At 32.8% G+C, this 25,165-nt stretch overlaps 4 protein-coding genes across 4 annotated transcripts; all 4 read right to left on the reverse strand.

Moving 5' to 3' along the window:
* Nucleotides 1-1,913: 1,913 nt before the first annotated feature.
* On the reverse strand, nucleotides 1,914-2,816 carry LOC145611045 (uncharacterized). The gene is made up of 2 exons (XM_081666281.1): nucleotides 2,309-2,816; nucleotides 1,914-2,206 (listed from the first exon to the last, which is right to left on the reverse strand). Exons 1-2 carry the CDS (start codon nucleotides 2,814-2,816, stop codon nucleotides 1,914-1,916), a joined length of 801 nt encoding a protein of 266 aa, XP_081522407.1.
* Nucleotides 2,817-8,373: 5,557 nt separating this feature from the next.
* Nucleotides 8,374-8,826, reverse strand: LOC145611046 (uncharacterized). The gene has a single exon (XM_081666282.1). It carries the CDS (start codon nucleotides 8,824-8,826, stop codon nucleotides 8,374-8,376), a length of 453 nt encoding a protein of 150 aa, XP_081522408.1.
* Nucleotides 8,827-9,754: 928 nt separating this feature from the next.
* Nucleotides 9,755-17,478, reverse strand: LOC145612534 (uncharacterized). Its single transcript, XM_081667887.1, has 11 exons — nucleotides 17,242-17,478; nucleotides 16,122-16,249; nucleotides 13,872-13,916; nucleotides 13,642-13,755; nucleotides 12,948-13,016; nucleotides 12,810-12,866; nucleotides 12,500-12,613; nucleotides 10,492-10,572; nucleotides 10,338-10,406; nucleotides 10,184-10,249; nucleotides 9,755-10,091 (listed from the first exon to the last, which is right to left on the reverse strand). The coding sequence occupies exons 1-11, from the start codon at nucleotides 17,435-17,437 to the stop codon at nucleotides 10,047-10,049; spliced, it is 984 nt and encodes a 327-aa protein (XP_081524013.1). The 5' UTR covers nucleotides 17,438-17,478; the 3' UTR covers nucleotides 9,755-10,046.
* A 1,171-nt stretch (nucleotides 17,479-18,649) lies between these two features.
* On the reverse strand, nucleotides 18,650-23,612 carry LOC145610103 (triose phosphate/phosphate translocator, chloroplastic-like). Its single transcript, XM_081665365.1, has 12 exons — nucleotides 23,227-23,612; nucleotides 23,073-23,138; nucleotides 21,474-21,539; nucleotides 21,293-21,371; nucleotides 20,481-20,601; nucleotides 20,174-20,269; nucleotides 19,750-19,862; nucleotides 19,567-19,644; nucleotides 19,352-19,468; nucleotides 19,163-19,262; nucleotides 18,971-19,071; nucleotides 18,650-18,877 (listed from the first exon to the last, which is right to left on the reverse strand). Exons 1-12 carry the CDS (start codon nucleotides 23,490-23,492, stop codon nucleotides 18,860-18,862), a joined length of 1,221 nt encoding a protein of 406 aa, XP_081521491.1. The 5' UTR covers nucleotides 23,493-23,612; the 3' UTR covers nucleotides 18,650-18,859.
* Between the last annotated feature and the right edge of the window lie 1,553 nt (nucleotides 23,613-25,165).

The raw sequence follows: 25,165 nt of genomic DNA on the forward strand, positions 1-25,165 counted from the left end.
TTCAGCTGAGTTCAGTCAATGAGAACAGGCCCTACATATTAGTTCAGAAATGAATGACAAAATCATGCACAAATTAGTGTAATTAATGAAAACATTTTATTAATACTTTATTTTTTAAATTTCTTATACATAGGCACAGCCGGATAGCCTTTTTATATACATCTAGACATATGATATATTTTGTTCATTTTGATGATTACTACTTCGTATTATTTATTTAATTATTAATTTAGCAAAAATTACCTTGAATACACTAACATTCGAATGTATATAAAAAAAAATTCAAAGCCCCACCATGCAAGTATTTTAAACAGTCCAATTTGGCATACAAACATGTTACGGAGGCACGGAGTACATCTGTACATAATTTTGCCCATTGCATAAATAGTGGGGGACAACTAGTGCAAGGTTCATTAGTGAGTAATTTTGACATTGCTGCAAACACGATATTATCTTTAGTCAAGTATTGCATGTTATATGTTTTTTATGCACTAACTTGTACTCCATAAGAATTTTGATTAAACATTGATCAATTAATCAATTATCAATACATTCTTTTGGAAAAAAAAAAAAATAGATAAGAAAAATTAAATACTCATTAGGAAGCCCTCTTCACGAGGGGGATTCCTAATGTATCAAAAGAAAAAAAATAGAAAATAAACTAGAGTTATTACATACAAACATCAATTATCAATACTGCTCAAGCTTTTTTGTGTACAAAATTTTAGTGTACATCAACAATATGTCAATATCAATTATCAATATTTTCTTTAATGTACGCCAACAATAAATTTCACTTTTTTAATTAGAGATATTAGAACATTATATATTTCATAAGCAATTAAAATAGTCTAGAAATTATTTTGAAGATCACAATTCTTAATATAGGAATTTCTGATTATTTTCACACTTTTCTAAACATAAAAGATTTCATATAAACTTTTAAACACATACACAATAAAAACATTAATTTATATTTTCCTAATATAAAATTTATAAGATATAATTTGTACTGTAAAAAGTCGTAAGAATATTATCAAGATTCATGATCACGTAAGGAAGACTCATAATATTTTGTAACCAAAATAAGATGATTTCTTATTATTAGCTTCCTACTTTTATTGGATGAAATATAACAGTATTCCATTTTGCCATTTGAAGATGTGATTTGGTTCGTTGAAATATCAAAGCAATCAATTTCTACTATTGCTTTTGCCTTAATCACACAACTACCATTATAATTACTTTCTTTGAGTATAACATAATAATATTACCAAATGGATTCATCATTCCTACTACTCCATGCCCACATAAAATTCAATACTTCACCAAAGTGCCAAATATGGATGAGTAACTCAACATCGCATATTCGTGAGAATTATAAAAGGTAAAGCCATACGTGTACCGTGTACGTCTAATACTTAGGCATAGAGTCGGAAAATTCAACATTAAACAAATTCATTATGGTACAAAGCTAGCTTAGTACATACTAGTCAAGTAGCTAGTCATTACTTTTTTATATGCCACAAACTTTCATGACTTTTTTTCCCTTATTTTTTCTAAAGTAAGATTATCTTGACTATATGGCTAAGTACATAAAAAGAAGAGCAACAACATATTTTGAACAAAAATATACATTAATTAAAATATTTAAACCATACAACTTCACTTTCACTTTCACACTCAACTTTGTTTCAGCATGAAATAAACTATCCACAACCCACAAAACATGGAAAAACTTAAATAAAGACCAACATAATTTTCATAATCTTACAATAAGCTCCATAATTATATATAAAAAAAAGTATCATATCATCTATGCTTAATTAACCCCAAATAACATACATAAACATAAACCTTAACCATCCATGTAAAGAAGATTAAATCATACTTTATAATATAATCTAATCTAATTAAGGTTGATCAAAATCAAACTCCTCTTGCATGCCATTTCCATTGAAGAACCTGTTGTTGTTGTAAACATCTTCGTAATAATTAGTCTCTTTGTTTCCATTAGTATACTTATTCTCAACATTATCAACATCGTAGTAATATTTTCCACCATTATTATTATTTTCAGCATTAACATCATAGAAATACTTTCCATTTTCAACGAACCTTGTATCACTCATTCCTTGTTTCTCCACCGCACCGTTATTGTACCTAAATGATGCACCATAGTACTTACCGTTGTTGTAACTCAATCCTTTCGACTCCGGCTCGTAATTCTTCTCATGTTGATACTCATTGTTGTTGTTCATGAAATTGAAATTATTTTCATTGTTGTTGTTGTTTTCGTAGTACTTACCTTCATCGTTAAAATTGTTGTATGACATTGGAGTCTTTTCGGTGTAGGTAGTACCGGATAAACCCTTCAACTCGGGTGTGTAATTCTTCTCATAATTATTTTCATTGTTGCTGTTCTTGTAGTAGTTGTTGAAATTCTCGTACTTTTGGTTGTTGTTTTCATCCATGTTGTACAAGGTATTTGGGGTGGTGGTGGTGGTGGTAGAAGGGGCATCTAGGCCGGTTTCGTGCCCGTATAGGCCGTAACCGGTTTCGGAGGTTTGTGGGAGGAAAACGGGTTGTTCATCTTTCTTTTCTTGCTTGTTTAATGGTACAAAATCATCTACTTTGTTGTTGGTGGTGAAATAATTGTTGTTAGTGTTTGGGTTGATGGTTGTGGTGGTGGTGGCATCGTCGCGGTTTCGAGTAACCTTGCTAAAGAATTGGCTATCTCTAGCATAGGTTTGGATTGAGCAAACTAAGATTGTAAGAAGAAAAAAGAGGCACACAAATTTTGGTGAGGAAGCCATGAGTGAAAGTGGCTCAAAATTGAGAAGAAGTAGGGTTTAGTGGCTTAATAAGACTTTGATGGTCTAAAAGCCCTTTATATAGAGCCTTAGTTTACACTTTTTCTTTTTTCCTTTTTATTCTTTTTTTTTGGTTGTCTTTTTCTTTTTGTACAATTTTTTTTTTTTTTTTCTTTTTCTTTTTTTCCCTAAAATTGGGTGGGTAAGATCTGTCTTCAATATAATTTGTCCATTTGGGAAGACAAAATGGGTCATGATTGCGAGCATGCTTAAAATTTTTCTCCATTTCATACAAGAATAATGGATTTTTTTTAAAAAAAAAAAAAAAAAAAACTTTATTAGTAGTGTTATTAAGTCTTATTATATATTTATATATAATAATTAAGTGAATTTTAATCTAACTATGACTGACTGATGATGAGTATTAATTGTGTTTTAATGGCTTACGTTGAGACTGAGATGGTGATAAAGTTAAATTTGAATGAAAGTAATTGGTTAGTACATAAATTGATAAATGGCTTTTTTTTGGTAGATTTTCTTAATTGTTTTTTGTATTTTCATATATCAGCCAAAATACATGTTTGCAATGTGGCTTTTCGGTTCACTTAAAAATCAATTTATCAAATAATTTGAAAAAAAAATAATTTACTGTACTGGAAAGTTTTCTCTTTGGTTTATGGTTATTGTGCTCAAATTTCAAATAAAAACAAGTAAAGTAAAAAAGTCAATATCCAACAATCAAATTTAATTGGTGGATATCTTTAGGAATTGACAAATATAGGAATTTAATAAAAAAGGATCCTCTAATTGTGTTAAAATATATATTCATGAATTATCTCTACTTAATTTGATAGCCAATATAATTGATTGTGAGAATTTGATTTGAGGATTGTGTTAACCATTTAGCTATCCGATATCTTAATATCTGATACTCCGTATAATATATTAAGATACCCGGTAATCAATCCGGTATATTAGCCGATTAGAGTTGTTCTTTGGTGACTTAACTAGTGGTAGAAAATAATTTATAATGTTGGGTATGAAATGAAAGTCACGTGACTCATGCGCTTAACCCTGCAAAGCCCATCACTTATTCACTTGGTTTGCATAATTACTTTCAGTAGTTAAGCTACTTTTGTACTAATTTACTAATCTTTTAAAGTTTTACCCTGACAAGGCTAGCTAATTAGCAACAGGAAAAGTTAAACCAAACTCATCCCTCCCACATCCTATTGTATCATCACTACATGCCCTAAGTAAAAATTAAAGTATAAACAATTTTCTTTATTTGTATATTTGGCTAAATGAATAATATTGTATATTCAACTTAAGAACACTATCTTTTCCAATCTATTCTACTAAAATATTAGTGCAATGGTGCATAAACAAAGTAAATTTCCTCATTGGTACTTGGTAGAATCTTTCAAGAATATTTTTGACAAACTTTTTTTTTTTTTTTTGTGACACAAACATAATTTTTATATAAATATGAAGAAATAAATATGAAGAAAGTTCTTTAAATTAGAAAATACATTTCTTTTCATAATATTTTTAAAGTGTTCTTGTGATTCTGTTTCATTCATATTGAATACAGTATATGCGTTATCTTACTTTGTATTACCCAATTATACATAACTAAAAGGCTAACTAAACGACTCCTATTAATTGTTAATGATGGCTAGCCCCATACGCTATGGCAATGCAAACTATAACAACCAACGTAATAAGTATAAATTACAATTCTAATTAGTTTTTCCGGAATTGATTATTACGTTACGAACATTGAGCATTGTGTACATCAAGTATAGTGTATGTCCTTTCTTGGTTAGTATAATGAAGTAAGATAATCTATACACATAAGTTAAACCAACATAAGAATTGTTTTTGTCCTTTTTTGGAGAGAATAGAATAATGCACGTAGTGTATTGGTCTATGTATATAGGGTTCCATACAAGTATATGCCAAAATGGAAATCATTAATTGTCTTTCTACTCATAGGATTAAAAATTACTTGTAAGGATCAATGTATCATTCTTGATCCTGCATTTGCAAATCATATTCATTGTGGGAATTTATGGTTGATAATATGAGTTGGCGAGTATACAGCGTTGATTTGTTAAGTCTTATTGTTAAACATCCCTAGTTTATGGTACTCCGTGATTTCGTATAAATGAGCCACAAAGGCAATGATTTGGGGCCTGTTCTCATTGACTGAACTGAATAGAACTGAACTGAACTTATTAGAGCTGAACTGAACTGCACTAAACTTAAATGAATATTTTATAAGAGAAGGAAATTAGGAGCTGAACTGAACTTATTAGAGCTGAACTCAACTGAAAATAAATGGATGAGAACAGGCCCGTAGAAATAATTCGATTTCATGCTTTGAGTATGTATCACCCCTTAAACTTTAAGCAACTAAGCTAGTTGACATTTACAATATACATAACTTTTTCACACATCTTAATTATGGCAATTTCCGCAACATTATCCGAGTAGTAGAAATTATCTCTAATAATGAACCATTTTAAAATATTTTTAATATAGCTTATTAAAACCTTCCAAGGACAAATAATTACTTTAAGTACCACTTTTTTAAAAAATAAAAAATCCATAATGCGTGAATTGTGGATTGACAAACACATGAGAAAAGTGATATAGACTCTATATTATACTAGTACGAGTATGAAATTACATCATTGATTTCAACATTTTCTGTCCTCTTTTTGTTCTGTTATTGAGGAAAAAACAGAGCTGAGCAGGTAAAAATCGGACTACCAAATAAATAAGGCGTTGAATATTGAGTACACATAAAGCATGGTGTTATGGAATTAGGCATACTCCACGTACCAACATTTTCCCAATGAGTGCTAAGAATAGTGGATGGGTGCGCCAATAACTCTCGATCATATGTTATCTCCATAAAATAAAAGTCACTACTTATAATGGCCCATTAATTAACGGACAGCGAAGTCATTAATAATCCATTTACTACCTTGTAAAAAATAAAAAACAATCCATTATCTACACCATAATATTAATCAAGATATCACTACTTCCAATGGTTGCTTTTAGGGACTAGCTTGCAATTTAAATAATTTTCAAGCTAATAGCCCAACCATTGGAGTATATTTAATAATTAGCTTGGTCAAGCTAATGCCAAGCAAATTAGCTTAGCTAAGCTAATTAGCTTAGAAATAATTGTCTCTAGTAAAATACTAATTATTTAAAAAATAAAACTGAAAAATCTAAATGTTAATTAGCCTAACCATTGTGGTATGAATTAGCTAGAAGGAATAATAGCTTTGCAATCTTAGGTAGCATGGCAAACTAATTTGACAATTAGCTTGCCATTAGAGTAGCTTTTTATTATTGGATCGGTGGCAGTGCTTTTTATTTCACATAAAAAATTATGTAGCGCAAAAGGTAAGAGTACGAATTTATATCAACACAAATATATTTTACGGAGTAATTAGCTTGACATGTACCATACCATGGGATTTAGATATATTGGACTATCACAGTACAGTGTCATGTGTGTTTATCAGATTTTAGTTCATCAACCCTTCAACAATGCAATATTTCAAAACCTAATCTTTCAACAGCTTTTAACTAACCAACAAATAATGAATGCATGGAAGTATTAAACAAAACGATTTACTTTAGTCATTGTCAAAACAATACTAAACTATACAAGATTACTTATATACAAGATATACTATATTTATTAGTAGTATTGAAAATTAATTCATCATTACTAATTAAATTATCATTACTACTCAATGCTAAAAAAGTCTTTCCTTTTTGAAATATTTCTCTGCTTGAATGAAGGAGTGATTTATTTTTTATTCGGTGGACAAAAAATATATATGTGTGATTGATGACCCAAATTATAGAGGGTTACTAACTTTTACTAACCCTTTGCACAACCAACCTCTTATTTTTCTTGTCTTGGATTGTGTGCAAAGTTCTTGCGTGATGAGCGGAGGGTATGATTGCATTAATTTGTTGCTTAACATACAAAGAAGATTAATACAAAGTGAAATTGCAGTACTTTTTCGTACTTTTCCTATAAGAGAGCCCCTAGCCCCCTAATAAAAAGTGATTTTGGTGATGTTGATTCAACCTATCATATTATTTCTAGTTGTTTCTTTTTTTTTTTTTTTTTGACAACAGCATTTCTAGTTGTTTCAAGTATACAACAATCGCCAAAGTTTGGGATTAATATCTTGTAGAGTTAGGGCATGTTCTCTTCTGCAGTTCAGTTCCTAATTGACTACTCTCATAAAATATTCAATTCAGTAAATCAGAACAGACCCTTAAAAAAGCTTTATTTTGATTGCTTGTTACTTGTATACAAATATGGTAGAATTGAGGTTGGTTTTCAAGAAAACCCGTTTTCAAAGCTCCGCTGTGTAAGTCATGATTAGAGAATAATGGAACGGCGTAACCGTTCATGATAAATGTGCACAAATAGACAAAATAACTTATCTTAGAATAAAGATCAACTCAAAAAAAAAAAAAAAAAAACTTATCTTAGAATTTGCCCTTTGACCGAAAGCTTGATTATATCTATCAAATAATACAATAGGAGTTTTAGTATATCATAATAATCACTAAGATTGTATGAAGTTATTAAGATACACATTTACGATTACTAAGAATAATATCAATGGTATTCACACAATATTAACTTATGATATCACAATGACCAAGATACCAAGAGATACATGCATGATATCTCTTCTTAATAATAATTAAGGCATAATTTTTATGTACACAAGATACCTCTCAATAATTCGTTCCTAATCCTAGTAGTTTGGTTCAGTTGCCTGCATAAACGATAAACTGTATATTCGGTTCAATTGTTTAGGAATTTGGCACATCCCACAAATGACTAATGACTTAATGAGTAATGAGGTGCTAATGGGCTAATTAAGAGGAAAGTGAGTTAAATTGTTTAGTAAAGAAAAAGGAGTGGTGACTATTGGGCTTCGGTCATTTTGGTATGTGTTTATGATAAGAAATTTAATTCAATACAATGGCCTAACATTTACGTAACTCGGTAACTATGATGAAGAAATAACCGATAAAATACAATGGAAAACTTTTGTATACACCCAATTTTTAGTAATTTATTGTACATCGGGTACACTTTTGTCAAATTTAGTGTCACTTTTATCAAATTTATCAATGGAACATAAATAACTCTTATATATGTCACGGTAACTTTTGTGCGTTTTAGTGTAACTTTTGCACATTTTATTGTCACTTTATAACAGATGTTCAGTAATTTACTGAACATCCGTTTTATTTAAAAGTTTGTGAAATGGAATTTGATAGAGACCAACTTGTAAACATATTTGAAAAACTAATTACTTGATTAAAAACATAAATATTGTTATTATTCCTTCTAGATAGAGTCCTCATGCATTGAAATGTGCAAGTTGTCAACAACTCAACATTATCAACATAATCAAGAGACTTTCTCCACCACATACACAAAAACAAAGGGAAAAAAAAAAAAAAAAGTTTCATCAACCAACATTATCAAACACCTTCAAGGATCATCGAGAGGAATCGGACCCCAAAAGAGGACCCAAACCAACAAGATATTAGGAACCAAAATTGGAATCAAAGGATTAACTTCACTCAATATCTTCTTTCTAAACAATCTTTTCCTGAAATACAATCTTTTACTTTCATCATCCCATTTAGCTTCTTCAACTCCTTTGGCCAAAATCAGAGGTGGGGGTTGACTGTAAGGGCACTTTGACCTCCAAGAAATAGGGGGTGCCCTTAATCTTTTAAGGAAGAGAGAGAAACTCCATTTAAAGTTGAATGTTGGGTTGTTTTGGTATTTGGGGCAGAGTAAAGGTGGGTAATCCCAGTTTAGATAACAGGGGATTTGGTTAGCAATCAAGTATTGAGAATGGAGTGATGGGTTTGTTGTTGGGTTTGTTAAGATGTGTGTTAGGGCTACAATTTTTTGCTCCCATGTTGTATCCTCCATTTTTGTTGTTTTGAAAGATAGCTAGAATGAAAGTAGTAAGTGAGAGTATTGGTTTGAATTTTTTGTTCCATACGTCTAATCTTGTAGTCATTACTCATTAGTTAAGTGTAAGATGGCTTTGGGCTATGCCTCGCGCAGTCGTGGCCACCGTGTATGTCTTATGGTTGGATAAGCCAAGCCCGGCCCGTACTACTTGATATGTATGTCGTGCTAATACTATACATTGTGTCATGTCAAAGTATGTTATTTCGACTCTATTTTGTATCCATGTTGGACACTCGACATTTAGATGAGGGCATGAAATCCTTACATTATACTTCGATGCTCACTTAGATGCTTCAATCATCTTTAACCACAAAACCATAGAAAATGTAGAAATTAATTAAACATAAAGAAGAATATGTGCTACAAATAGACTTCAAATACCATTTTAACAAGATTGACAATCAAGTTAGCTTAAAATGTATGCATAAGTATTTTTACGATATAGTTGCAATTCGAGTAGAGTATTCTAAAATTAGGAATGTGTTCCATTAGTGTCGTTCCGTCTCATTTGCGTCCACATTTCATTGTCCTTATGTCTGAAATTTCTTACCCCAAACATGTCAGATACTTTTTTATACTTGATTGAATTGAATAGGGTCTTCTAAATTCTAATAAGCTTGATATTGAGCTAGTGCTTACTAAACTTGCACGCTTATAAGTACTTCATATTTTGAACTAAAAACTTGGATAGATCACTAAAGGACCAAGTAAAATTTGTTGAAGCTTTTCATTAATTAGATTTCTTCAATAGCCCAGGAGGGTTGAAGAAACCGTAAAAAGAATGATACCTGAAACAAGAAGAAAAGTGAAAAGGCAAGCCGAACAGACTGACATAATCCATATTTTTCTTTTTCGCAGCTTTCTTATCTAATAACTAATAAGCTTGCAAAAGGCTTCCTCCTAGTAATGTTACTCGTGTTCCATGCGCTGAGACAAACTGAAGACAACCGCCACAATATGATAATCACGAGAACATGTTTTGCAAAACACTGCACAATCTGTAATAGTCTGCACATTAACATTGTTACTCTAAAATTTCGCGTATAGCAGTAATGATATATTTAGCCTACAATCTATAATCCTGAATCACGTATTATCAACGCCAAAACTGTCTCATTTCTTCTAGGGTTCTTTTGTATGTGCATTGTTCTTAGTTATTGTCAGTGTGACAACAATCATCTCAAAGCAAACAAGAGGTAGAAAACAGCTAGAGCAGAAACCTGTATTAAATCCAACTTAAGATCAGCTTCCAGCTTAATTATGACTTTACGAGAGAGTATTCACCAGACAAGAAGATCCACATTTGACTTACCAGAAAGGGCACCAACGACAACACGCTCAAGGCAAGTGTAAGCAGGAAAACAGCCACAGAAGATGCCTACGATAAGTCGATAAGCAAACTCGAGATTTGCTTCAGCTCAATCACGAGAAAGAATTGTAAAAATCCAGGCTCGTCATAAACTTACCAGAGAGAAAAACACTGATAACAACCATCTCAGAGCAAGAATGGTAGGAAATACAAATACAACAGACACCTGGAATAAGTCAACTCAAAAATATCAGTTCAATTATGAGACGACTTGTTTATTAAGAGTCCATTAGTAAAGTATGTTAACTTACCAGATAGAACACCAACTCTTCACTGGCAAAAACAGCAGTAAAATCATTTATCTCCATCTTTTGTCTGATAAAACCTTGCAACTATAAGCATATCTATTAGCAATAAGCACACAACTATATATAGTATACGTTAAGCTCAATGTCAAGAAAGCAGTAGGAAAGCATGCACAGTTCAGGTATACATCACGCTAAGGCTATAAGCGTGCCTGGCTACTGTCTAACAACTGCCAAGAGCGTAAAATCCCTGAATAAGGATCCAAATAGGCAAGAGAAAAAGCATAGTGAATTTTCCTCCATTACAGAATAATAAGCTGAATCTGATTTTCTGGTCAAATCTCATCAACATTGACTTTACTACTTTATCACCATTATACACAATATGTGACAGAAGCATAGAGTGACAGAACTAGCCTCAAACCAGAACCCAGAATTCATTAGTATCCTAAACCCAACAAGAAAGCCTGAAATATATCAGAGTTCAATTATTCAATCTAATGTCAAACACAGCATGCTTTTCATGCATAATTTTAATTTTGGACATAAATCACATTAGCTCATATTGCCTTATTATGAGATGTAAGCTTCAACCAGATCAAAAGTTACATACTTTGATGTATAGCTCAATAAAAACCAATCTAGTAATTCTTTGATCATGCCTTGCTAAATGATAGGCCATAAAGCTTTAGTGATTTGGCAGACTATAACATACTTCATAAGAGATAAGCCTCTAATCCGACATTGCTATTTAAGAGACTATTGCACTTAAAAGTCATAGCAAGTCCATTTGGTGAGCTCACCTATCATTGAAAAGATGAGATATTGTCTCACTTATAATGAAAAACTGTTATAATAGCTTCTGCCAGACTAAAGGGTAAATAAAATAGCAGAGCAGAGGGTCCAAATTACTGTAGTTAGAGAAAATCAAGGGAGCTATGTTGATAAGTACTAGAAGAGTGATTGGAGCTATGTCACACCTTTTTCTAGTTTACTTGTTTTGCATTTCATTCTCTGTACTGTCGAAAATCAAAATAGATGACCAAAAATTAAGAGATAAAGTAGGAACTAGGACGACATCTGATGTCATGAGGTGGGAACTGGGGAGTAAAAGATTGGGGAAATATCCCCACATCAAATAAGAATCAAATCCTCATTTCAAGATGAAAGTTGGATGTAAGATTGTAAGATACTACTCCCAACACCAGGCCACATGGTTTAGGTCCTACAGAAAAAATAAATTATGCTTAATAGGGGTACTATGTTTTAGGTAAACCATGTCCCTATGGCTTGATATGAATAAATATTCTGAAAATGCTAAATTTGAATCATTATCAGCAGGCAGAGGTACCTGCAGTGAAGAAATTGCTAGCCAAAAATCCTAATCACCTCTTGAATTTTGTGACAAAGGGCTTGCCTTGCATTATCTTTCTAGGGAAACTGTACAAGAGATGTTTGTGAATGATAGCAAGGAAAAGCTATGTAAGTTGAGTCATTATAAGTCCACAAACAAGTAGTTTAGCTTTAAGGATTGCTGTTGTGACAGATGCAAGGAACATAAACAAAGAACAAGATAAACATGCTTCACTAACAATGTGTTAGCTATCTCCACCAACAAGCAAGATGTTATATTGATCTTGAGTGAAATAAAATCATGGAATAGGCTAGGTCAAAACCTCAGGAAATTAGCCCGGAGATCACACAATGTAACTAGTTCCCATGTAAGATCTGCTATTCTCGTATGAATTTTGTTTGATTGAACTAAGTAACTTTTGATTGATCGAATTGATTTCCATCAACTATATTGATGATTAAATTTATTTATAGAAGCAAACAAATCAAGGCATATTTTAACAAAAAAAAAAAAAAAAAAAAAAAAAAAAAAAAAAAACACTCACGCCAAAGCATCAACAAGCAATTCCGAAAGATCTCCTCCCCACCCTTCCCAACCCGCACCCCCAAACAAAAAAGGGGGAAAAAAAGGGGGCCACAGAGTGAATAAGAGATGACAAACCTGATGGTGATACTTTTTGATAGCTGTATATGATCTTCTTAGTAGGTTTATAGCTTCTGAAGAGTAGGCAACTAGCATATCATGATATCTTCTACCAGGTAATTTGTTAATAAACTACAAGAGATGCAGAAAGGTTAACTAAGGAAATGTAAAACATGTAAAACATATAGTAGTAGTCAAAGGGAAGCTGCCATTTAAATCACTAAGCACTACACATTTAACATATAAAACTTTCACAGAAAAGAGGAAGGGGGGTGGGGAGGGGGAGAAAGAATCAAACAAAAAGTTCAAAAACGTGCATAGCTACAACCTTAAAGAATAAACATCTTTCATTGCGTAAGTGCCGTCGTAGCTCCCCTGTTCTTCTCTGCCAAAAGTTATAAACTCAGTAGGCAGCATAAAAGATAATAGTGAGCAGAAAGCATTGACTTCAGTAGGTGAGAGATACTTCTATGACTTCGCGAGCCTGTTCAAGCTTTTGAACATGAAACCAGAGTTCTGGGACGATTTTTGCCATCTGTGAAACAGAGCTCATTAGATGAGGCTAGGAATGAAATAGCTGATACGGCATACTGTTTACTAAAAACACGAACAAAAAACCTGTTGGCACCCAGGAAATGTACGATAATAGCGTAACAATTTCAACAGTTAATCAGTAACAACAAGGCATATACTCCATACATGATTTACGAAAGGAGGACAATCTCAGAAGCATTGTAACTTTAGGATACTGACAAGTATTTTGGAATATACCATCAATAAGAACCTAAGAGGTCACAAACAAACTGTATAATATCTTGCATGGGCAGCATGCTAGAAAAACAATTAAAATTAAATCAGATCCTGTTGGCACACATGGAATGTACGACAATTTGCAGGCAGAAAATACTAGTGTTTTAAGCATTTTGTATTATGTGAAAATCAATAAGACTTACTTGCTAGATTGGGCAGTACTGTTCATTAAATTTTCTTCTTAACTTTGCTTTCATTCTATAAAACCTGCATATGACTTACTCGGGATGAACTTTTCATGTCAATGTGACAGACGGAATTTTTACTTTTACAAAAGTGACTATACAGTCTCAGAGAACATTTCAGTTGCATGCATTGATGAAATTACTCTGTTCTAGCTTATGCCTTACCAATTCAACTTTTGAAGCAAGCGATTCCACTAATCTCTTGTCATCCTTAACCCTGACTTTCAATTGACTGATGTTCAAGTCATTTCTTCTCACGACAGCCTCCAACTCTCGTACCTAAGGATGCCCAAGTGAATAAATGTAGTGGAATTTATTCCCTTTCAATGTTTTCAATAAATCATTAAAAGGAAAAACCAATATAAAAGGCACCAAACCAAAAAACTTTAGCATACCTGTTCTTCAAGCAACTTTATCATTTCCTCATAGTCTGGCGCATCCTGCAAAAAATCTTACAAAATGAGTAAAGATGATAAACTTTACACCCATCCGAACACCAATGCTACCAGCTTATTTTATCATTAATACAGTACGAATTAGTAAACATTGAATCACATAAGACAAAATGAAACAAATAAAGGCTTCCATAGGTCATAATTATTCGGCAAAGTTTTATGCCAAAAAAATAGTCAACACTCATAACGATCTTTTATATCAACTAAACAATGAAGGATGACATGTGCAGAAAACAACCAAGAATACACATTTGGATATGCATAAAAACGAACCCACTTTATGTACTGTAGATTTTATTATCATGACTAAAATACATTCTCTATTAGGTTTCATGCTCTTGGCATTTTGCCTTTCTCTCGCTATCAGGGCTCTATAGTCTATCCCATCAAAACAACTTTCACACTCAAATTTTGGAGGGTACAAAAATCCTGGCTCGCATGAAAATTTTGCCGCCTCTATCAATCATACATGATAACTGAGACCCTTGAACCACTGTCCAGCCTCATTAACAGATAACCCACATCCAAAAACACTTGCATAATGAACTAGTGGTAAAAATGCATCAATTTGTTACAAGAGAAAATCACTTTATCTACAGAGCAAACAGTCTTGATTTTTGTTGGAACATTTGTGTCGTTCTTGTTTGGTCTGTGGATGATATGTGCAGAAAACAACCAAGAATATACACTGGGATGTGCATAAAAATGAATCCATTTATGTACTTGCAGATTTTATTAGCATAACTAATATTCATTCTCTAGTCAATAGTTGACATAGCTAAATTGACAACCCATTGCTGAAATAAAGAAGGCTGGTTGAGATGGTATATGATAATTTGATTGCATTACAGACAGTGTAAATGAAAAAAGCACAATAGGATTTTGTTTTCCTTGTCTTCTTCTTGGAGATGTAAGTAGGTTTACTCTTTTAAATTATTTGGAAAACTTTACCATATATATTTACGATATACTATAATGCTCAATCCTAAAGCGCTAATGTCAATATTAGCTTTTAAAATATGCACACAATTACGTTCACAGTGATGCGATTTAATTTTTATGAATTAACTTGAGGGAAATAAAAATATCAAATGTATTCATTCTCTCTAGAAGGAGAACTCTAAAAGTAGAAGAATAACACCAGTCACTCCAAAAATGTAGGAGAGCATCTTCCATACAAAAGTCACCTTTTTGCCATCCACAGCCAAGGTATAACACAGATGGAAGCAATCCATTTCCTGGAAATATTTCTTTCACAGCTAAGGTGCCAACCATGAGAACCAAAAGCAGTGAAAACATAGAAAGCTAAGACTATAGCTGAAAAGCTCCGTAAAAAAAGAGCAATCTAGAAGATATGGCTAGCTAATCACTGTAAATGACCAAGCCAAGGCAGAGGAAACAAGCTACAAGTAAAAGTACTAATCCAACAAGATACTGCTAAGCTGCATATTGATCCTTCCACTTTAATTTGTTGAAGCTGTAGCTAGAACAGTTATGAAAATAAGCTTAGTTTTCAATCCCCTGATAGTTCTAATTTTAAATGCGCCTGAACTTGATTATTAGATGCCATTCAATCATCGAAATATCAAGAAGCTCTTTGCAATGTTAACGAGCTCATCAACATAGTTGGAAAGTCTCTAGAATAATTATCACTTCAGGCACTTTAATTTGGTTAGGCATGGCGCATGGGTAAGTTCACAAATCATGTGAACTTGATGTAGCATATTACGAAATCATAAAAACTTATACAAGTGTTATCACATTATAAACATTTGTATTGGCGTATCATGGCTTTCTCACCTCTTTTCCCCTTTCCTCCTAACTTCGCAAAGACAACATGGGTATATCTATATTTGTATAGCCAATCAAACTCAATAATGCAGATGTGTAAATGATATACTCCTCTAATCTCATACACTTGTAAGGAATACAGTTCAATCTAGTTAAAAATGCATTAGCATGATAAAGTGGTGTCTAATATTACATTGATATCATGAAATGACCTACAATCTTCTATTGATGTTAAATAAAAAATCACATGTAACGATGCATTGTAGACTGTAAAGTAACAAACATTTGGATCAAAAGATTGGCTAAGTGGCTAACAATCTAACACAACATTTATTTTGGAGCAAAGGGAATGACAACTGACAACTTCCAGATCATGGAAAAAGGTACGAAGCTGCTGACCTTTAAGTTGGACAAATCAGACTCCAGGTGTTGTATAGTACGGCTAAGCTCCTCAATTTTCATCTCACAATTCCCAATGAGAAGGCTTTTACTGTCAAGTTCTTGGCCAGTCATCTCACTTAAATGTTCTGTAGCAATATTGATCCACAACATAGATGAGTAGATATCTTTAACGACAAATATCTGGAGTAATTAAAATGACTGCAAGGAATAATAACCAAATTGTCAAGCAAATTTGAACTTAAAAGTTAAAACAACGATAAATGATGAAAATTCCAAGTTTTGCAATAATTTATATACCAATGTAACAAAGTGACCACAAACATAAGAAAAACATAATAAATCAGCACACAAAAAGGCACAACAGATTTAATCTATTCAAACTTTAAGCTGAGGAAAAGAGATAAGCCTTATCAACGCAATTTGCAAAAAGATTGCGGCCTTCTATAATCCGTTTCAAACCATCTTTGGTTAAAGCCTTGAACCAAGACAATCAGCAGGTTTATCTATTCTATCAGTCTAGCAAAATATTATCAATGGTTTGTAATAACAGGAAAAAGAAACACAGAGAATTTTGAATCATCATATACGACTACATAATTTTATTACGGAGTAATTATATCATCAATTTAACATTGCTCATTTGGATTCAAATCAGTTTTAGAATCGACAAAATTGCAGACAAATGTCAGCTGTTATTCAAGCAAAGTAATCAGAAATCAGCATAAACGCCAAATTACAAGAGAATTTAGCTATTCTTATTCTACTTTCTACTCAAAATCTTAGTCATTTCTCAATTTTCTTCTGTTGCAAGAAATTAAATCATTTTACAATATGACTGCAACATCAAATATCACTATTAAGAATCAATTTTCAATTATAAGCCAATTTACGAAGTACTTGTACATTACATTGCGATTTACTATGCCATTTAACAACACCAATTCAATCAATAATGCACATATTTTCAATAATTTATAATTACTCACAAATCAAATCAAAGTTACGGAAAATTTTCAGATTAATCTCAATCAAAAACACATATATATAGTCGAAATTACACTGTAATAATCAGCACTGAAGAAAATTGTTAAATTACGAAGAAATCGAGAAGAGATACCTAATCGAGCAATTTTGAGCTTCATATCCTGGATTTCGCATTCCAAATTAGTGTCAGAATTTGAGCAAATTTGGTGATTTTGAAATTGAGGATGAGTGAGATCAACAGTGGCAGCATTGGAAGAGGAGAAGAGAGGTGAAGAGAGAGAGAGGAAGAATGCGATTGCGAGGTACGCCGTCGGTGAGGTCATCGCCATTGCCACTTTGCTGCTACTCTTCAAGTCTTGACTTCCCACTTCCCTCTCAATTCTGTTCTTCTCGTTATGAAAAACAAATACGGGGTAAAAAGAATACCGAGTACGAGTTTATTTCCTTGATTATCTTGCAAGGTTAATCAAGTCGCAAACTGAGGTTGAGGTAATGGAGTAATGACATTTGCTCCACCTCGTATCCCTAAGGTCTAGGGGTCAAATCTCATAGGACTGATTTGAGAGAATCCCCTCTTCAATTGTCATCTCACAGTCACGTAGCCGACGTAGGAATGTAAATTAAGTCTAGTTAAAATTTGGTCAAATCTTGCACTAACTCGCTATATGACCTTGTGTATGGATGTTTAGGCTCGGTTAGGAGTCTTAGGACGGTTACTAAACAAGTCTAAGGGCCTGTTCACATATACTTAATTTCAGTTCAGTTCAGCTCCAATCAGTTCAGTTTAGTGTAGCTCCTAATTTTCTTCTCTCATAAAATATTCCGTTCAGTTCAGCTCCAATCAGTTCAATTCAGTTCAGCTCAGTTCAGTAAATGTGAACAGGCCCTAACTCAAGTAACTATGTATCGACTCATTTAGGCCTGCTAACAGTTCGTTTGGAAATTCATTCTTGCTTGTTTGTAATTTTCTTGAGAATACCTAAATATATACGTAAATATGATATACTCCATATTTAAGTTATTGAAAAGTTGAAATAATTGCATAAATTATCTAGTAAATACTTGAATATATGAATTTCTAATCAATAGTTACTGTTTTCTTGGTTAAATTTATATTTTTTGGTTAAAAGCTACACTTCAAATCAAAATATGCTTCTTGGGTTTGTAGCTATGCAATATGTTCAATAGCGAATTTTGGATTAATAATTATTTTTTTATAGGTTAATGAGGCCATCAACTTCCAATTCTTAAGCAAAAATCGTCTCCCTATTAAATGATTCATATCGTTTGGGAGAATAAATTTGAGCTCAAGTTTGAGAAAGTCGAGCTCAGCTCTTTTGTTTAACCCTTTTAAACTTACTTTTAACAAACTAGAGAATGTTCAACTCCTAAGATTCAAGTATATAATGATTCAAGTATTTAACCATCAGAATACACCATGATTCAGGGTAACCTGTAATGTGATTAACCTTTCAAAATCTCCTAAGATAACCATAACAATATGCTGCTTCTCTAATGCCCAATCAAACACTTGCCTCGAGTTGAGAGACCAAAGACAGTACGATATATGCTTATTATTGAATACAAGAAGATTACAGATTGGCAATGGTTCATTCTCCAAATCGAATAAATTGACACGAAAAAAAATTAATTTTACAACATTTTTTTTGTTGTTCTCCTTTTCAGGAAGGAAAATTATCAAATCTACAGCACCTTCCAAGAAAATGCAGTTTCGGGCCAAGTCATTCTACTCAAGTGGTCTTCATTTGCTGCAAACGACAATTTCAAATCGTGTTAACTAAATGTCTGAATGCCATTACAGGGTAGCGATTTTTGACATTAAACTGTTAAGTGTGTCTTACTCGTTTCTCTTCTTCCATTTTGGCCTTAATGAAAGAATACATGGCTACACCGGCAATAGCAATGCTTGTTCCAATGGCGGTTTGTGTTGAAATCTTGTTGCCTGCAAGGGGAAACATGTAAATCACCGAGAAGACATTTTCTCCCCAAAGAAATAAATGATACAGAGAAAATGGTTTGAAAGTGATAATTACCAAAGGCGATGATGGAAAATCCAATGACAAACACTCGTTTCAAAACGTTGCCAACTGCATGGGTAAGTGGTGCTACCCTCTCCAAGGTGTTGGTAGCTAGCTGCAAACAGGAAAGAGGTCAAATATCTTTGTTAGCATGAAAATAATGTAAGTAACTGAAAATAAAAAGAGAAGATGACGAAAATGGACCTGGTTGTAGAGGTGGTAAAACATTCCAACCCAGAAGAGGTCTGATATGAATTTGGTCATCCCCACTTTTGCAATGGCATCACTGAAACCATGCTTGATAAGTTGAGGACCCTCGACCTGGATATATCATACATAGCAAACATGAACAAAAAACGACAATTAGAATGATAGAACTCGCAATATTATCAAAAGAAGAACAAAATCAGTGTACTTACAATTATTGCAGGGGGAAGGCAGACAAAAAGAGCAATTATGGAAATGTAGGCATACAGATTAGTACTGTCCATATCAGTCTGAAAAAGGAGAGCAAAATTGTTAGGAAGCGAAAGCCAAAAAGACTAATTTCTTAGGAAGCGAAAGCCAAATGCAGATGGAAGAAGTTGCAAGAGAAGCATAACCATGGCCTTCTTTGAGTAGATACTCCTGTAGGTGAAGGAAATATTTGAAATCATAGCGCTGATGAAGCCAAGCCAGTTGAATGATAACTCAGTCAAGGAAGCCATGGAAACACCTGCACTCAACAAGTTACCATTCGTAAGAGTTTGTATACAAGATTTCATTGGATAAAGCCGCAAGGGGTATCTGTCAACTATGTAATAATGTAGTATCCTTGTACTTCTTACTTGCTATTTTTTACATGGTATTTTTGCAAAAGTTTTATGCATGAGTTTATGTAATTTATCTTTTACTTCATATTTATCCAATACAAAATCGGCAACCAAAATCTTCAAGTCAAGAGAGCTCACTACTACATAGTAAGTAGTAACTTTACCCTTCCCGTTTTTAACAGAATGAAGATGATAGCCAAGAAGAGATACCTACCAATCACAACTGGAGCCAAGGAGAGCCAGAGAGTAATGGGGATAGACTGTCCGAGCACGAATTGAGAAGCAGCAGCATTGAAAAAGGGCTCTAGGGCTGCATGATAGCAAAGAGAAGCACATATTAAGAATTATAGACTATAAATACAAACATAGTTACACTTTACACAACCAGTGTCCATTCTAAAGACCGGCTGATCACAACAGATAATATAGATCCAAACTGGTAGTTCAGAAGTTGATAAGACAATATACGGAAGGATTGTAGCGTACTGCTTGCCCAATGGAAATTAGAGTCAAAGTGTCACCTTTAATAGTGTGGGTGAAAGAAACCGCAACAGCAGCAAAAGAGACATTGCTGGTAACATGGCCTACCGCATGACATACTGCAACTGGAATGAGCAACTTCAGAAGGTTTGAGTCGATAGGCTACAAACATATCCAAAATTTCTCATGTTAGAATGGTGGATATCTTTCTGAAAATTTCATGGTCAATATTAAGCAGAGATTCACATGATTACTCTATGCAGCTTATGATAATCTAATTTTTATGCAAATTACTTCATTTGCTAGTAACCTTACAAGAATAGAGCCTAAAACACTATGGATTGTAGCTCTTACTGAAGAACAACCAATTTATTATTTTTTATGTTTTCATTCGAATTAAAATATCTCGATTAAGGGCTTGTTATGATTTACTCTACTGAACTGAACTGATTGGAGCTGGACTGAACTGAATTGAATAGAGCTGAAATGAATTGTTTATATGAGAAGGAAATTAAAAAGTGAACTGAACTGAACTCAAACGAAATTAAGCTAAAGAGAACAGGCCCTAAAGAGCCAATATCCGCCGAGTAATTTTTTGTTTTTACTTAATTACATGTTTACAGTTAGTGAACACATCTTTGGATGGAGGTAGTAACAAAATCCACACAAGTAACTAAATGTCCAGGCAAACATGATTATGCACAAGCTATGGAGCCTAGAAGAAAGAAAAGTAGTGGCAGAAATTTCATAGCGAAGAAAAGAAACAATATGCACCACCAAATATATTGGACATTTGGGCTACTTGGACTGAAAAAAGAAAGTAAATGGGCTTTTTGTGGAGAAATTCACTTACAGCACGTTTTGGAAGGCCCACACTCCAGCTAACCAAACAGTACACCACACCAACAAATAAATGGATCACCGACACGAAGCTGCAACACCACAAATATATCTTAGTCACAACTCACTTATGGCCAAGAAAATGTTACAGATATTTACAAAAATTAACAAGAAATAAGGGCAGGAATTCTTACTAAGGATATGGGAAGTAATTGTAGATCTTCTTGTTAAGTATGTTGAATATGACGTTCAAGAAGTACCTACACACGGGAGAAAGATATAAATGTTGGCCCTATATAATCTTACAAAGAATTATGAATAGCAAGCTTTAGACAAGTCTGACTTGTATAGTTTAGCGTAAGGTCCGCCTTAAAAAGGAAAATGATTTTGGCACACTAAAATTGATTTAGGCACATCACTATGTGGAGCACAATAAAACAAAATAAAAAATAAAAAATAAAAAAAAATAAATTATTGCAACTCTGTCGCATGTTACAAAACAACAATAACAAGAGATTTAAAAGTAAACCATTTTACTTCTTTTTTAGCATCATTTATCAAAGTTACAAATTGACCAGACTGTTGTAGAAATTGAAAAGGTGAAATATTCCATTCTAACTTTTGCAAATTAAGTTAAATTATTGAAGAATCAAAATGTGCACTGGAAACATGAGTTATGCTTCCTGAAAGTTGAAATGGATTCCAATAAGCTACCTGATAATGAGATACTACTAAACTAGCAATTATGCAACACAATCAGTACTAGAGACAATCTCTTGCATCTCTTCTTACCGGCAACACCCTACTATTATCCCCTGACCAAAACAATAATATCCTATAGTAACACCCTACAAGTAAGTAAAGTAACCCATGCCGTATCCGTATGTGACCAGCCGCATACAAAAATTTGTATTTGTAATTACATGGGTAATAAGATTTAACTTATTCAATTAATAGGAATTGAGTTCAAAATACGTTTTGACTTGCCAAAATGGCGTATTTCTGCAAATGTGCACGATTCTTGCCGAAAACTAGTTGTCGAATAAAGTAAGAAAGCTTTGAAAACTTGGATACTACCGGCCAGACCAGCAAGTTTCTGGCCTGTCTGCCACTTAAATTATTGTAAAATTTGTATTTTATTATTTTAAGTACTCCGTACATCAAATTATTTCTATTTCTTAATTTAAGAACGTACTTAAATTTAACTAATACCAGTACTTCAAATTTGTTTTGTTAGAGACTAACTAAAAAAAACCTTAATTAATTTTCATTAAGTAGAGATATACAAGTATTTGTACTTCTTTTGATCAAAATAATAAATACTCCGTATTCTTCAATTATAGCCAAAGTTAGATAAAATACTGTATAAAATGTTTTTGATAATGTAACCAAGATATCAAATAAAATTGACTAATTATTTGAGGTTGTATTTTATTCAAGATTATTCAAGGATAGCTTACACACTTTTTAAGAAAAGAGAATCACTTCTATGCTCCAAAGTACCAAGGTTTGGTCATAAGTTCCATTCTCATATCCCAATTGAATATTATTATCCTAAAATAAACATAATCACTAATATAAGCAAAACACGATTGATCCATCTCACATACATAAATAGTAATATTGCTTAATACACGTAACATATATATGACTGATATAAGTGTGTGAGATTGATCAATTTCGGATAATAACATCACTTTATTCCTACTACCAAACATTAGCAACATTAATTAAAATGAACCGTAACAACACAGTAACACTAATGAAAAACACAAAAATAATGCAATGCATACCACATAAAGAAGAAAAAACCGGTGACAAGAGCCGGATACTTCTCAAAAAACCCAACCTTAGCTTCCCTGATCATTAAAAAAAAAAAAAAAACAAATTAGTCCAACACGACAACCCGACACAAACCGGATCAGAACGAATTCAAACGAACCTCACCCGGAAGAGCCACTAGCGGCACGACACGGCTGAACCGCTGTCTTCTCCCTCCTAGTAGCACCACAAACTGAACCGGATTGAACCGGGTCAAACAACAAAACCGGCCTAAGCTGCCTTCCCCATGTCAAACTCCCACCATCCTTAATCAATCCAACCGGCGTCTTCACCCCGGTGGGGACACCCAAACTCGCCGCCTCTCTCGATGGCCGGAATAGCTTCGGGAGGGCGGCGATCGCCGTAGTGCGCGACAATACTCGCGACTCCATAGTAGACAGGGAACAATTCAGCAAAAAACTAACACTAGAAATTATAATGAATATGAATATATGGCGAAGTTTGTGGAGTTGAGTTTTTTAAAGCATTGGAATCCAAACAAAGCTTAAAACTAGCGGTTGATATTTTGTTTTGATTTTATGAAATCTATTATCATGTACACCCAAACTCATGTTAATTAAAATGGACCGTCATTAAGGGACCCATTGATGGGTTTTGATTGAGAAATGGACGGTTGAGATTAAGGGAGCAGGGAAATGGAAGGTAGGATGGAGTGTAGAGGATCTTGTGGAGAATAAGGGTGTGTTTGGATGAAGAAAATGGAAAGGATGAAAGATGGCGGGATGTTCGTGATAACCTTATCCAAGCTCACTCTATAGTGAGTGAGTGGTGTGGATTGTTTTGTCTTGTGATTGTATGATTCTTGTCCAATCATAATTTTTGAATTCTTGTTTTTTTTCAATTTCCTTATCTAATGTTTTTTTTTTTTTTGGTTGTGATTTGATTGTTGTATATAAGATGAATTTTGTTTAGAAGGAAAACAAAAAATTAGTTTAAAAGAAGTAAATGGCCAAACAAAAAATTAATTCAGTCATGTGAACGTCAACTTCGTAGTAGGATATTTGTGTTATTATTAAGGGCCTGTTCTCTTCCGTTGAAATTCAGTTCAGTTCAGTTCAGTTCAGTTCAGTTCAGTTCAACTCTTATGTCTAATGATATTGCTAATGATATAAAGCCAAATTTCATTCTTTTAAGCTCTTATTACAACGACGACAAAAACAACAAATAATAATAATAATAATAATAATACTAATAATAATAAGAATAATAATTAATTATTATTATTATTATTATTATTTTTATCAATAAATAATAATAATAATCATGAATAAATAATAATAATAATAATAACAATAATACTAATAATAATAATCAATAATTAATTATAATAATAATAATAATAATAATAATTAATAATAATAATAATAATTAATAATAATAATAATATACACATAGGTATAGTAATATATAATCAAAGAGCACTAATCCGTAGTTAAAAATCACTAATTAATAAGTTCAGTTCAGTTCAGTTCAGTTTAGTTCAGCTCAGCTCAGCTCAGTTTGTTCAGCTCAGCTCAGTTCAGTTCAGTTGATTTCAGTCAATCAGAACAGGCCCTAAACTCGTTGTATAATACTCCGTATATGAACATGGTGTCTTTGTAAATGTGATGCAACTGATGTGTTTTGTTATACAATCATACGACGTATTAATTTTATTGATCTATTTATTTCCATTTTATTGCTGATTTAGATTTCTTATACAAGTAGATATTTTAATACATGGCAAATTAAAATTATTGGTTTGATAAATATATAAAAGGAACAATTTATGTTGTATGGTTCTGTATGATTCCCATTTGATCGATGTATAGTCTTATATTATTAGCTTTTTATATTTTCATTCAAGTGCTTCATTGAATATGTTTATCTTAAATGTGTGCTTATAAAATATCAATAACAAAGATCATGATAAAAGAAAGTAGAGGGAGTATACTTTAAATGCTCAGGCAGCTCAGCTATCGTTAATAAATAAATAAATATATATATGTGTGTGCGCGCGCGCATGCGCTTTAAAAAAATAATAAATAAAAAAACAAAAAAAAAA

Source organism: Chenopodium album, chromosome 24 (assembly GCF_948465745.1).
Source record: "Chenopodium album chromosome 24, dcCheAlbu1.1, whole genome shotgun sequence".
NCBI lineage: Eukaryota > Viridiplantae > Streptophyta > Magnoliopsida > Caryophyllales > Amaranthaceae > Chenopodium > Chenopodium album.